Source organism: Carassius auratus, chromosome 30, assembly GCF_003368295.1.
Source record: "Carassius auratus strain Wakin chromosome 30, ASM336829v1, whole genome shotgun sequence".
Taxonomy (NCBI): Eukaryota; Metazoa; Chordata; class Actinopteri; order Cypriniformes; family Cyprinidae; genus Carassius; species Carassius auratus.
This window is the reverse complement of record NC_039272.1, coordinates 175,948-189,001: the sequence shown is the minus strand read 5'-3', so window position 1 is coordinate 189,001 and position 13,054 is coordinate 175,948. Positions and strand designations below refer to the sequence as shown.

At 37.9% G+C, this 13,054-nt stretch overlaps 1 protein-coding gene across 1 annotated transcript; it reads left to right on the top strand.

Annotated features, from left to right (window-relative positions):
• The first annotated feature begins 6,373 nt into the window (after positions 1 to 6,373).
• LOC113049982 (neuropeptide FF receptor 1-like) lies at positions 6,374 to 12,838 on the top strand. The gene is made up of 3 exons (XM_026212708.1): positions 6,374 to 6,719; positions 10,665 to 10,764; positions 11,630 to 12,838. The coding sequence occupies exons 1-3, from the start codon at positions 6,404 to 6,406 to the stop codon at positions 12,615 to 12,617; spliced, it is 1,404 nt and encodes a 467-aa protein (XP_026068493.1). The 5' UTR covers positions 6,374 to 6,403; the 3' UTR covers positions 12,618 to 12,838.
• Positions 12,839 to 13,054: the final 216 nt, after the last annotated feature.

Below are 13,054 nucleotides of genomic sequence, written 5' to 3'. Positions count from 1 at the left end.
CGGCAGTAACTACAAATTATATGTTAGGCATTTTACATGGGATGAGACAATTTTTCCTAATAATGGTAATTTGTTACCCACACACGCACACACACACACACACGCACACACGCACACACTCACAGACACACACACACTCACACTCACAGACACACACACTCACACACGCACACACACATACACGCACATAAACACATACATACTCACAGACACACACACACGCGCACACACACACACACACACACGCGCGCACACACACACACACACACACGCGCGCACACTCACAGACACACACACACTCACACTCACAGACACACCACACACACACACTCACAGACACACCACACACACACACTCACAGACACACACACTCACACACGCACGCACACACACACACACACACACACACACACACTCACAGACACACCATACACTCACACACACACACACACACACACACGCACACACACTCACAGACACACCACACACACACACACACACACTCACGGACACACCATACACACACACACACACACACACACACCCCTTCTCTGGCGATGACACAAGCCATATGGCCTTTCATTATTCTCACCTCCATAATTTCAAGCCTCCTCCTGAAATTGTAAAAAGAAAGATTAAATATCTCTTAGCTCTCACTTCAGCTTATTCTGAGAATGAAACTGGTCACAGAAAAGCTTTAAAGACTTCTGGAGGCACCTGAAATCGATTACCCTCCTTTCCACACGCAAGTATCTTGAACTGTACTCCCGGTGCTTCTGGCTTAAAATCTGTCTATATTTATTTCATAGAATATCTGCTCACTGCAGAGTCAAGGTGATGGGACCGAGGTGATGAACAGTGCTCAGAGGATTTGATCTTTTGTGCTAAATATTCTCTTTAGTTTTCCAAAGCGTATACTTTAAAATAATCCAAATTCATGCACAGAAATGAAAGATACAGTACAAACCAAGTCATCCAACGAACGAGAACTGAGAGCTAAACAAAGCGTGTTCTGTATAATTAGTTTAATAGCTGAAATGCAACACATAAAATGTAGTGTTCATGAATATTTTATAACAGTTTTATTAACAAATATATTGACTTTTTAAAAAACCTCAAGTAAATGTATCTTCATTTAAAGGTATTCAAATATTTAAATGGGAACACAAAATGAAAATACTGAAGAAGATGTATTAATTTTTACAGTGCATGGCACATTGAATGGCCTTCATGTGAAGAAGAGTGAATTAAGACTTTTTAGACCTTAATTCTTGGCAGTATAGTTGACTTGATTGAGTATTGAATGAGAGTTTAACTAAACTGACTTTAACAGAAAAATTGACTTTGATTTTGTTTGCATTATTGACACTGTTTTCCTGTTTATTACTGAAAAGCTGCTTTTACACAGTCTGGAGGGTAAAAGGAAAGGTAAAGGTGACTTGACACACAGAAACCCTGTAATTAAACATCCAATAAGGAGAGATTTTTATGCAGTAGATGACAGTAGATATTATATTAAATTACCACCATACAAACATTTGTCCCTACAAAAAAGAACTCACCTTCTGGTTGCCAGTTTTGTGATTTAATTGCAACAAGGTGATCAAACAAAACACTTCCAGAGAATGAATTCACTTTCTTTTCCTATGAGTGTGCGAGTGATTTGTGTTGTGCAAATGGCTCTGTCCAGAGGTGATGAGAGGTGGCTCTGGTCGACCCATGAATCCAGTTTTTATTCTGTTGTGTTATTAGTATTCCTTTGAACAGAGGTCGAGCAGCGCGTGATGGTTGTGGAGCAATTTTGTTCAAAGTCAAAGGCCCCAAAAATGAACATTCACTCTCATGCCGTTCTGAAGGATCTTCCTTCTGTGGAACCAGATGTTTTGAAAAATATTCTGGTCACTTTGTCTGGAATCACAGTGAATTGTTAGACTGGAGCTTTCAAGAAAAAACATTTAAAAAAACCATAAAAGTTGAAAGAGGTCAAACAGATTTCAAAACGGTTTGAAATGTGCACACTTCAAATATGAAACGACAACTAGCTTTAATGTTGGTTTAAAAAGCCTTTGATTTAGGCTCCATCCAATTAAAGTTGGATTAAGTAATATTATTCTTTCAAGTATAACACAATGGATGTGCACATGAAGATTGCTATGAGTGTCTTGTCCTTATTCTCTAAACGCAATATACAGTCATAAACAAGGGACACCTGAAGCCTTGTTTGTCCAGAATTAAACTCTGATCTCATATGTCTCTGTGCAAATCATATATTTAATAAACTCCGGCCTAGCTAAGAAAAAAGAAAAGCTCTTAGCTTCCATTTGGCTTGTTGGAAATAAGATCAAAAGAAGAAGCTGAACGTCAAGCATAAAGACAAACCTATTAGTGAAGTTAGAAAAGCAAGATATTTTATACTATAAGAACACATTTCTGCAGAAACATATAAACTTCTACATCTTTGGTACATCAGGGAATTATTTTCACAATTTTTAAAAATATTTTCCTATTCAATGGGATCAGGGTTTGACTTCAACATGCAGAATGTATATATTAAAAAAATGCTATATGCATCTGATTTTGCATGCATGTAAACCTGTTGTTGGCGACTCCCATAACCAAATTTTGAACCTTTCAAATAACACAATAATTCCACTTTAAGTCTGACTCAGTGTCAGTTCACAATATCATAACAGGAAATGCATCATAACATCGACATAAAGGTGGTCCCCTGACAAATAAAAGATGAAAATATCCTCTTGTGCATTGGCGTGTCTCATGTTGTGCAATGTGTAACTTTTCTAAGACAGCTTTCGCAAAAGGTTTCACTTAGGCACTGGGGGAGCCGTGAAAAAAAATAGTGTTAAATCTCTAGCAACAAATATAGAGTCCAGTCCTGCAGGCTTTCTTCTCAAAGAGCCCCGCAGACAGCTCTATCAGAAGTCGAAATCATGAAGTGACATTTTATACAGCAGTCCTAATGCCCTCTGCTAATATAAGAGGTTCAGTCTTTCAGAACACCGAGTCCCCGAAGCCTGACGTGATGCATCTTGCTGTGCATTCTTTGACAAAGCTGGATATTTTTCGAGTGTAGCATTACTAATGCTGGGCATCGTGCTGTTTATTATATTCTGGGTGGTTTTCAACAACAGTAAGTCCGAAGCATTTCCTATGAATCACAAAGTGAAGTGAAAGAGAGACTGCATGACAATTCACTGCTCGGGAAGATGATTGATCAAATGGACTGAAGATTGCAATCAATCTGTGCTCAGGACTTGTTGGTAAGGAAAAGAACAAAGAGTGTGCTTCACAATAATATTTGTACTGTCAGTTCTGGCCTTTCCTGTGAACTTTTGTGCAATTAAGTGAACTTGTGATGCAGTTCCACTCAATTTGTGCAAAATAGGGACCATTAGGTACAATAGAAAAGTGAAGATGAGTAACGTAATACACTCAATAACATAAAATAAACAGCCAGATATGGAGAAGTAATACTATGAATAGGTGTGTTGTAGCTGATGTTTAATTTGCTTCTGAAAATACATTTTATTCTGTCTTTTCTGTTCCTTGGTGATGCCAGCGTTAGACGTATACCTCTCATGCATCATAACACAGCCTGATTGTCTGGAAAATCTCACTTCATGCTGATTATATTATGTTAATTAAACCACTGATGTGAAAATACCAATATGAGAAAAGTAACAGTAGCAACAGTTTCAAGTTAAATATGTCTTGATGAGTTTGTTTCCACATTTGTTACTTTTAAACCCTCTAGTATTGCAACATTGTATCACTTTGAAATTCCATTACTAACCATTAAACAATTGTTACTGACTGATTGGTTATTTTATCATTTGGTGCAACATATAAGTTGATGCAAATAATCGGAAGACGTAAAAAAAAGAAAAATCACACAATACTCGAGGAAACAGATTCCCATCATCTGTTATTTTCTGCTATAATGAAATGAATGACTGCCAACCTCTCAATCTCAATTTGGATGACAACAATAATTCTGTCCTTTCCTCTGCATCTGCATTTCTGATTACACTTGAAGAGAGATTAAAATGAATCGTGTCATTAAAATAACGAATGTGGTTTGAAACAGAATTAATTGTTCATTGAAAGAACGAGGCGTGGAAATAATGTCATGCTCCTGCATTTAAAATCAACACTGGCTGATATCTACAGTATGCATCACACTTTATTATTATTCTTTTTCCCTCCAGCTGTCAGTGAGGCTTTTAGACTTGAGTGACTCATAACACTCCTCACATTTAATAAAGGTCACAGAAGAAAAAAATAATCAAAGCTCTTCGGACAAGGCAAGATGGAGAGAGTCAGATCTTAATGCAATCTGAATTGCAGCATCTCTTAAATGAGACAGATCAATTCAATTAAGCTATTAAAAAACTTTTTAATTAATTCAGCATATTCAGTGAATGCTGTGAAGACTTTAAATGAATGTGTTCTAAGGTTGGACAGAATACTGACGCCTTAAACTGAAAGAAATGAGTCATTTACAGCAACCAAGCCTTCAGTCCTAGCTGAGACAGAGACGGATACAGAACACTGAAGGTATTTACTTTCTGACTTCCCAGCATGTCGCCCACGATTGTTTTATGACGTGCTGCAAATTCAACAGCTTTGCACAGTAGGACGCAGCTCCAGCTCCAACATGCTGTTCTCAGGACATTAATGGATGGAGAAATCCAGACCTTGTGGGTGCTATCTTCTCCGTTTTAATCACAACTCAAGAGTTTACGAGAACATACAGTACAACTCTTTACAGTGTGCTCATGAAGTGTGCGCTATATTCACAGTTGTCAGTCTGTGGTTACATAATTATTCTGTATTGTAAAGTTTAATTGTTTTGATCCAAGCCCCAAGCGATTTATCTCTTCCATTGAAACATCAGTTTAAAAGCATTGGAAAGCCAAGAAAAATCTCTTCCCTCACAATGCCGTCCATTGTGTTACATATATTACTGTCCGTATTTATCTGTTCAGTACCTGGAAAATCTCCATCATAATTCAAACACACTTCAACTAATTCTGTAGGCGTTCGTATTTAAGTTGGCATTGTATTGATATTCCGTCTAAACCACCATTCTGTGACTTTAGCTGTTCAACTATAATGAAATTATTTCAGCGCAAACCAGTCGATGCACCGACTCCATCCCAATCTCCCAATGGGTGTGCTTAAATATTACAAATATAAATCATCTATTAACTTGCATAGAGTGTTCAGTATTTCACTACTGAAACCAATGACATCGTTATCATTTGCATACTCAATTGTAATATATCATCTTTTTTTGCTTATGAATCTAAACAAGATTATAACCACAATACAAATGTAAACCATCCTTGTAAGTAACTGCAGTTTTTTTTCCCATTTCCCCATTTTTAAGCATAAACTGTTCCAATTTATGTAAGATTTGAGCATTAAAACAATTTGCCAAGCTATGAATAATACACTTTTATAAACAATTATATTAATCCCATGGAACTACAGAGGACAAGTGGTTTGGTGAATTTATGAATTAAAATAATTATATTATTAAATGTATATTTAAAGATGATTAATAACATATATTAATTTAAATATTTGATCTTACATATATATATATATATATATATATATATATATATATATATATATATATATATATATATATATATATATATATATAAGCATAAAAATGTATATAAAAAATAAAACTTTCCTCACCGTAAAAGCATCTGCATATCATGGATGGAAAAGTATAGCAGTTAACTATACTAAGTGTGGGTATTTCTATTAAATACATAATTATGTACATTTATTTGTAGTAGACTTAGCATGAAGTAAATGTATTACAAATACATTTTTAGTGTATTTATTTTACTCTAGGGTTTGTTCTTGATTCATTCCAGAATCAAACAAAACATAAGAAAAAACCTAAACCAACCTAAGCCTACACTGCAAATTGTCTTTCTTCTCACTATTGGCTTTTTTAAGCATAAACCATTTTTTTCTGCCTTGCAAGCTCTTGTCCTGGAAACACAAATGTTGTATTTTTCAAAAAGAAGAAAATAAAATTGTCCGTGCAGTACATTTTCACAAATAGAAAGGATAGTTTTAAACTCACTATGCATAAAACCACAAAAAAAATAAATACAAAATGAGCAATGAACAGTCTCTTAGACACGCATCAGACGCATCTGTAGAAAGTGACTGCACATTCCCATTAGCCTGACGCACTCCTGTGCCCAAATTCTTTGCACGAATGCATTTTGCACTGAAAAGTCATTTTTGTCTCCATTTTGACAGTATTGATCAGACTTGGCTCTGCTTTGGTGTGTGTGTGTGTGATTTGTGTTGGCCATCAGGTGCAAAGCAAGAGAGACCCGGCACATCAGAAATGGAGCTTTCTGTGCTCTATTTGAACAGCAGCCTCCAGAATGATTACGCAAACAACAGTAATGTCACCAACCACACCGCTATCACCTACTACCCCTACTACCAGCACTCTCTAGCTGTGGCAGCCGCCCTGACCGTGGCCTACCTCTTCATCTTCCTGCTGTGCATGGTGGGAAACGGCTTGGTGTGTCTGATTGTGCTGGAGAACCGGCGGATGAGAACAGTCACCAACCTCTTCATCCTCAACCTGGCTGTGAGCGACCTTCTGGTGGGCGTCTTCTGTATCCCCACAACCCTGGTGGACAACCTCATTACAGGTAACACACACACACACAGGAACAAGAGAGTAATACCTGTCTTAATTCTGTCTTCAGCACTCATGACAAAAAGCATACCCTTTGAGCATCTCTCCACAGAGCGGATCTCTTTTATTACTATCTGGTTTGCTCTTATCCTCTGCATTACGGAGGCTTGTGCATCAATCCCACAGTTCTACATCTAGTGCTAATTCTCATGCAGCACTGACCTATTCTGACATTCACTGGCAGCAGCACATATGTCAGTTCTTACGTTTGCTCTTGCTATTGAACTAATTGGCTCTCCAGAACTAAAGGCTCTGCTCAAACACTGGGTTTGGGTCAGAACAGCAAACGCTCTTTCTGAGCACATTTGGCTGATTGGCGCGTGTCCTTGCTTGCTCTGAGCAACTGGATTAACTTTGTAACACAATGAGGACAAAAACATACTTTTTTCTGCAGGCTGTTTTCTGGGGCAGAGCATGCCTGGCCTTGTTATTTCAGTCAGAAATGTTCTTCTGCGAGAGATATTTTTGAACAGTGTTTACAATGAAAGTCTCCAAACTGGACTTTGTAGCGTTCGTTGTTGTTGTTGGCTAAAACCTAAACCGAAATACTAATGCAGCAGCCAGAAAAACATCAAGTCTTTTTGTGCAATGGTTGCTGTTAGCAGTCTGGAAGGATTTCCATGCCTCTTGCCAACTGTAAATAAAGGGAAACAGGGAAAATGTAATTACCAGAAAGCCACCCTGCACACAATACCCCATAAAAGACCTTTAGCTGGAGTAAGTATTTAAGCTCGTTAAGTAAGGCTGGTAGAGACTTCACCACACCAACGTTCAAAAGACGAAATGCACTGACGGCCAGCTAGTGTGTGCTAGTCTTTTCAACAGGCCAATTGCCCTCACACTCCACCAGTGGTTTCTTTTCACTTGCACTGTCTTTAAAAGGCTTTAAAAGCATATAAATGCAATACTTTGAACAAAAACCACTAGTATGCACTGGAAATTTTACAGCAAGAAACTGGCCTTTAAGCCTCTACCAGTGCACTTAGGACTGAAAGAACATACATTTGCTTAATGTGGAGCAAAGTTGGTCTGTCTCTTTCTGACTTTCTGAACAACCCATATAGTTTTCACAAAATGTTCTTTATAAACTACCCACATGCTTTTTTTGATGAAACTACTGTTTAGTTTGCCAAACATATTAAGTATTGATGCACCTGTTTTTTATTTTTCTCTGAAATAGCTGTTTGTTTGTTTGCCTGCTGTGCTCTGGACACAAAGATTACATTCTCCCTCATGCTGCTACATTGTTTATAATATGTGCCTTTTTTAATACTTCTGATTGGTCCATTTAGCAGACCATTGTCTATGGGCATTCTTTTTAAATCTCCTGCTTCTATGTGGTCTGTCCAAATCAGATTTAAACTCAAAAGGATATTTAATGTCCAATTAGTTACATATTCGTTAAGTAGCCATATAATAAGCAAGATAATGCACAGCCAGACAGTCATTACCACAAAATGGTTCATGATAATACAAAATCCCAATCATTCTGCGTTTTTTTTTTTTTTTTTGCGATAATGACTGCACATTATCCTTTATGTTTCCTTCATCAACCCTCTGATAAAGCTACGCTTGCACATTATTATAGAGAACTGTCTCACTGTATAGAGATGGTCACTTCCTAGAATGGATATAAAATAAACACTTTTTCCCCTGAAGTACGCAATTACCGTAAACCGCATTAGTACATCTTCAGGTTCTATACGTACTCCAAGATCTCTTTTACTACTTGGAAGTACTTTTTTCTAGCTACATGCACATTTATGCATTTATGCATATCCAAAGTGACTTGCATTTCATTGCGTTCAAGGTACACTATATTGCCAAAAGTATTGGCGCCCCCTTCTAAAGAACAGGTTTGACTGCTTTAGTAATTTCCATGAGTACAAATCTTAATTTTTAAGCATTTAATGGTATTCTAGGGAATTGTGTGCTTCTACTTTTATAGCAACAATTTGGACAGGAGTCTTTTCTATTCTAACATGACAATGGCTCTGTGTATAAGGCAAGGTTCAAAAATAAGTAAATGTGGAAGAACTTGACTGGTCTGCTGTGACTTCAAATACAGAACCTTGAGGCAAAAACTCATCTCCAAACACTGATGACTTGTGCATATGAATACAGTCATTTCGTATAACCTTCTGATTTTAGATAACTCCAAAACTGTTGCAGGAGAGATGAAAATACACATTTTAAATACATGAATTATTTTCCATCTTTGTTGCCACAGTTTTGGAAGGCCTTTTTTTTGTTCTTAAGAATACTTTTGTCCGTATAGTGTATGTTCATGTCATTGGTGTTTGTTGATGAGTGTTTAGATCAAGTTCTGTATTTAAAGTCACAGAAGACCAGTCAAGTTCTTCCACACTGACTCAATCAATCATCTCTTTTTGAACCTCCAAACTGTTGCTATAAAATTAGAAACACACAATTTCCTAGAATATCATTAGATGCTTAAACATTAAGATTTGTACTCATGGAAAGTACTAAAGCAGTCAAACCTGTTCAGTGGAAGGGGGCGCCAATACTTTTGGCAATATAGTGTTTTTATCAATGAATCATAATTTCTGATAGAAAACATTGTGTGTACCTATGATGTAGTGGAAGAGTAACACAATTGTTTATTCTGGACTAAGATTGCATCCTTCTTTTGTGAATGGCCTCCAATAAGAACCGAACTGGACGTATTGATCGATTTCTTCATAAGCATGGATTCGCTGTGAGATACTGATGCTTCACAGAGAGACCACAAGACACAAGAGCTAACTGGTCACTGGTCTTCTATTTTTTCTCTGTCCAGTCCAGATGTCTAAATGTCAAGGTGTCTTCAAACCTCCCGTCCTGGCGGTCTAAAGTCTGTACATTATGTTGCTGGAATAGGACCACACAGAATCTGTCAACACAGTGGTTTTAATATTAAAAGAGGAGAAGGAATTAAACAAAAAGTTACAGTACAGACTTTTACATTGTTACAAAAACAAACAGACATCTATTTCAAATTGTAAATTAATGCTGTTCTTTTGAACTTTTGGTACCATTTATTTTAAGGTTCCCTTGTTACACGCTACATGTTTTTTCTATTATAACAATAATAAATTATGGATAATTACATGCATGTAACCCTAAGCCAAACCCTAACCAGTACAAGTAATATTACTCAGTACTTTACACTGTAACAAGGACTCCTTAAAATAAAGTGTAACCAAACTTTCTATTAGTCTGTCTGTTTCCTGCTTCATCTGGCCAGTATAGGAATTTGCGTCAGTGATTGCACAGTTTCCCAAGGAATGCAAGAGAATCTGAGTACTGTACCTTGAATACTTCGATAAAAGCATCTGATAAATGCATTGCTGCTACAACTGCAAAAACAACGGCTGTCCTGACTAAAAATGTCAGTGTAACTTGATTATGTCCATAGCCAATAGCATTCCAATATTATCACCGCTTCTCCAAAGTATTATTAAAGATAATTCCACACTGTATGAATATGCTGAATGACTTGAGTCATTACCGCTATATGTGAATCATTTCCCACTGAGTCGTTCTGGAGAAATCAGTATTGTGAGGCAAGGTCAGGAAAAATGAGGGCAGCTGAAGCTTGGGCTTGAGGGAGACCGTGTTGTGAAGTAAGAAACAAACAAACCCTGCATCTTCCTGCCAAGCAGAAGTAGTTGCAGAACATGGAAAAGACTGAGGAGAATCTTCTTTAACTCTTCTGATATTACAGTTGCAGCATTCAGCTGAGACCTCCTGCTGATAAAACGAGAGGACTGTCTGCATTCAGCAATGTGTGTGTGTGTGTGTGTGTGTGTGTGTGTGCGTGTGTGTGTTTTGAGGTGGTTTTGTGTAGCACAATTTACCTTGTCAGTCATTTGATATTTTTTTCTCTTCCTCCAAGGTTGGCCGTTCACAAACACAGTGTGTAAGATGAGTGGTCTGGTGCAGGGCATGTCCGTCTCTGCCTCGGTGTTCACGCTGGTGGCCATCGCAGTGGACAGGTCAGTGCTGTCAAAAAAGCTTTCAAAAGCCAAATTCAATATAAAGAAATAGGAAATAATTAATATTTATACTTTTCTGTTTTGTATCGTTACATTATTTTCATACCTATTGGGCATATTTCAGTTTCTATGTTTTATTTTTATATATATATTAAAGTGTAATTTATTTCTGTGATTCACAGTAGTATTTTCAGTATCATTACTCTACTCTTCAGTGTCACATGATCTTCAGAAATTATTCTGAAATGATGCTTTGCTGCAAATTATTGTTAGTACTTCATTATTAATCATGATTCTTATATTTTTAGTGTTCTATCTATGTGTACTAAATAGTCTTAAACTTTTATAATAAGTAATATACAGTATTTAAATAAGAATATATATATATATAAATAAATACAGTGGAAAATATGACTAATTTAGGAATCTAATGAGAGTCAATATGGGGGGAAATGTGGCTAGTTGCCATAATAATAATAATAATAATAATGCACAAAGAATCTTAATGGTTCTAAGAAAGCCTTACTTTTCTTTGTTCAGAGTATAAATTCTTTATTTTCTTTTTCTTAATCTGATTTTGGGCTGAAATGTGATCTCGACATTGTGAGATTAGCCCAGTAAGTGGGCTGTGAATTATGCTTATGTTGAAAATCGTCAAAACATTTTTTTTCTTTTTTTTTTTTATTTACCACTTCTCTGGTCTGTTCAGAATATAGGTTTACATAAATATATATAGATTTTTTTTTATGATGAAATAGAGTGAATAATAAGAGGGGGAGTGAGACGAAAACATTTCTAATGAAGAAACTGATTGCAGAAAAACACACTTGTATGGAGTTTATAACTCTGTTCTGATCTCCTCCAGGTTCCGTTGCATTGTGTACCCCTTCCAGCCCAAACTCACCCTGCCGGTGGCCAAAGTGACCATCGTGATGATCTGGGGGCTTGCGGTGGTGATTATGTGTCCGTCGGCGGTGACGTTAACCGTGAAGAGAGTGGAGCATCACTACATGGTCCACGATGAAGACTACAACCACACATACCCGCTGTTCTCCTGCTTCGAGAACTGGGCCAGCCCACAGATGAGGAAAGTCTACACCACCGTCCTGTTTGCACACATTTATCTCATTCCCCTGACCCTGATCACGCTCATGTACGGACGCATCGGGATCAAACTCTACACCACGTCTGTGATCTCTGGGAACGATCATCAGGACAGCGCACAGTCTCACGGAGCCCCGCAGGAAGGAAGGCCGCTCATTTCCCAAAAGAAGATCAAAGTGATTAAGATGTTGAGTGTGGTGGCGCTTTTATTCACGCTTTCCTGGCTGCCTCTCTGGACGCTGATGCTCCTCACCGATTACGGGGGTCTACAAGAAGACGAGCTGGATCTTCTGAGCAGCTATGTCTTCCCATTCGCTCACTGGCTGGCGTTTTCCAACTCGAGCGTCAACCCTATTATCTACGGCTACTACAATGAGAACTTTAAGAGGGGATTTCAGTCGGTGTGTAGAACGCATTCGTGCTGCTTTGACGGGGTGAAGGCGAGGAGCAGACCGCGACGGAAATCCAGAGGAGATGTGAGGGACCCTGTGGTCAATTCCAACCCCTTGGCTTTTGGTGGAAGGAACCGGGTTTACACCGACGGCGATGGGAAGGACTCCAGGACTTGTCTGGAGTTGGAGCACAGGAGAACCGCTCGGCTTTGTGATAACTCGGTCTGCTCAAACGAAACAGGATCCAGCGCAGGATCCGGGATAAAAGGGGTGACGAACCAAAAAGGGTTTCAGATGGAGGAGGCAGAGAAAATAAGTCCTGTCAGGGTGGGTAAAAACCAAGCTTGGGACCAGTAGATGGATTATTCATGCCAAGAAATGATTCCACAGACCGTTAAATGAATCAACTGGACGATTCGATCAAGTTTGTCATATAAAGGTGCTTCACGATGCCAAAGAAGAACCCTGTTGTCTAAATGGTTTCATAAAGAACCTTTGAAATCTGAAGAACCTTTCTGTTTCACAAAAGCTGCTTTGTGGAGGTTCTTCAGACTATAAAAAGGTCAGAAAGAGATGGTTCTTTGTGGAACCAAAAATAGTTCTTCTATGGCATCGCTGGGAAGAACCTTTTAAGCACCTTCTTTTTTTTTTGAGAGTGTAAAGTCCTAAAAAAATCTCTTCTGCAAAACCAATTTCATTTTTAGACTCTTTTATACACTGAATGAATGAGCTTTCCATTGATGTATGCCGTGTTACGGTTGGACAGTATTTGAAATTATTTTAAAATCTGGGGG

Coding starts and splice junctions, on each gene's coding strand:
- LOC113049982 (XM_026212708.1), top strand. CDS start 6,404: ATGGAGCTTTCTGTGCTCTATTTGAACAGCAGCCTCCAGAATGATTAC. Junction 6,720..10,664: donor GGTGGACAACCTCATTACAG/GTAACACACACA, acceptor TCTTCCTCCAAG/GTTGGCCGTTCACAAACACA. Junction 10,765..11,629: donor GTGGCCATCGCAGTGGACAG/GTCAGTGCTGTC, acceptor GATCTCCTCCAG/GTTCCGTTGCATTGTGTACC.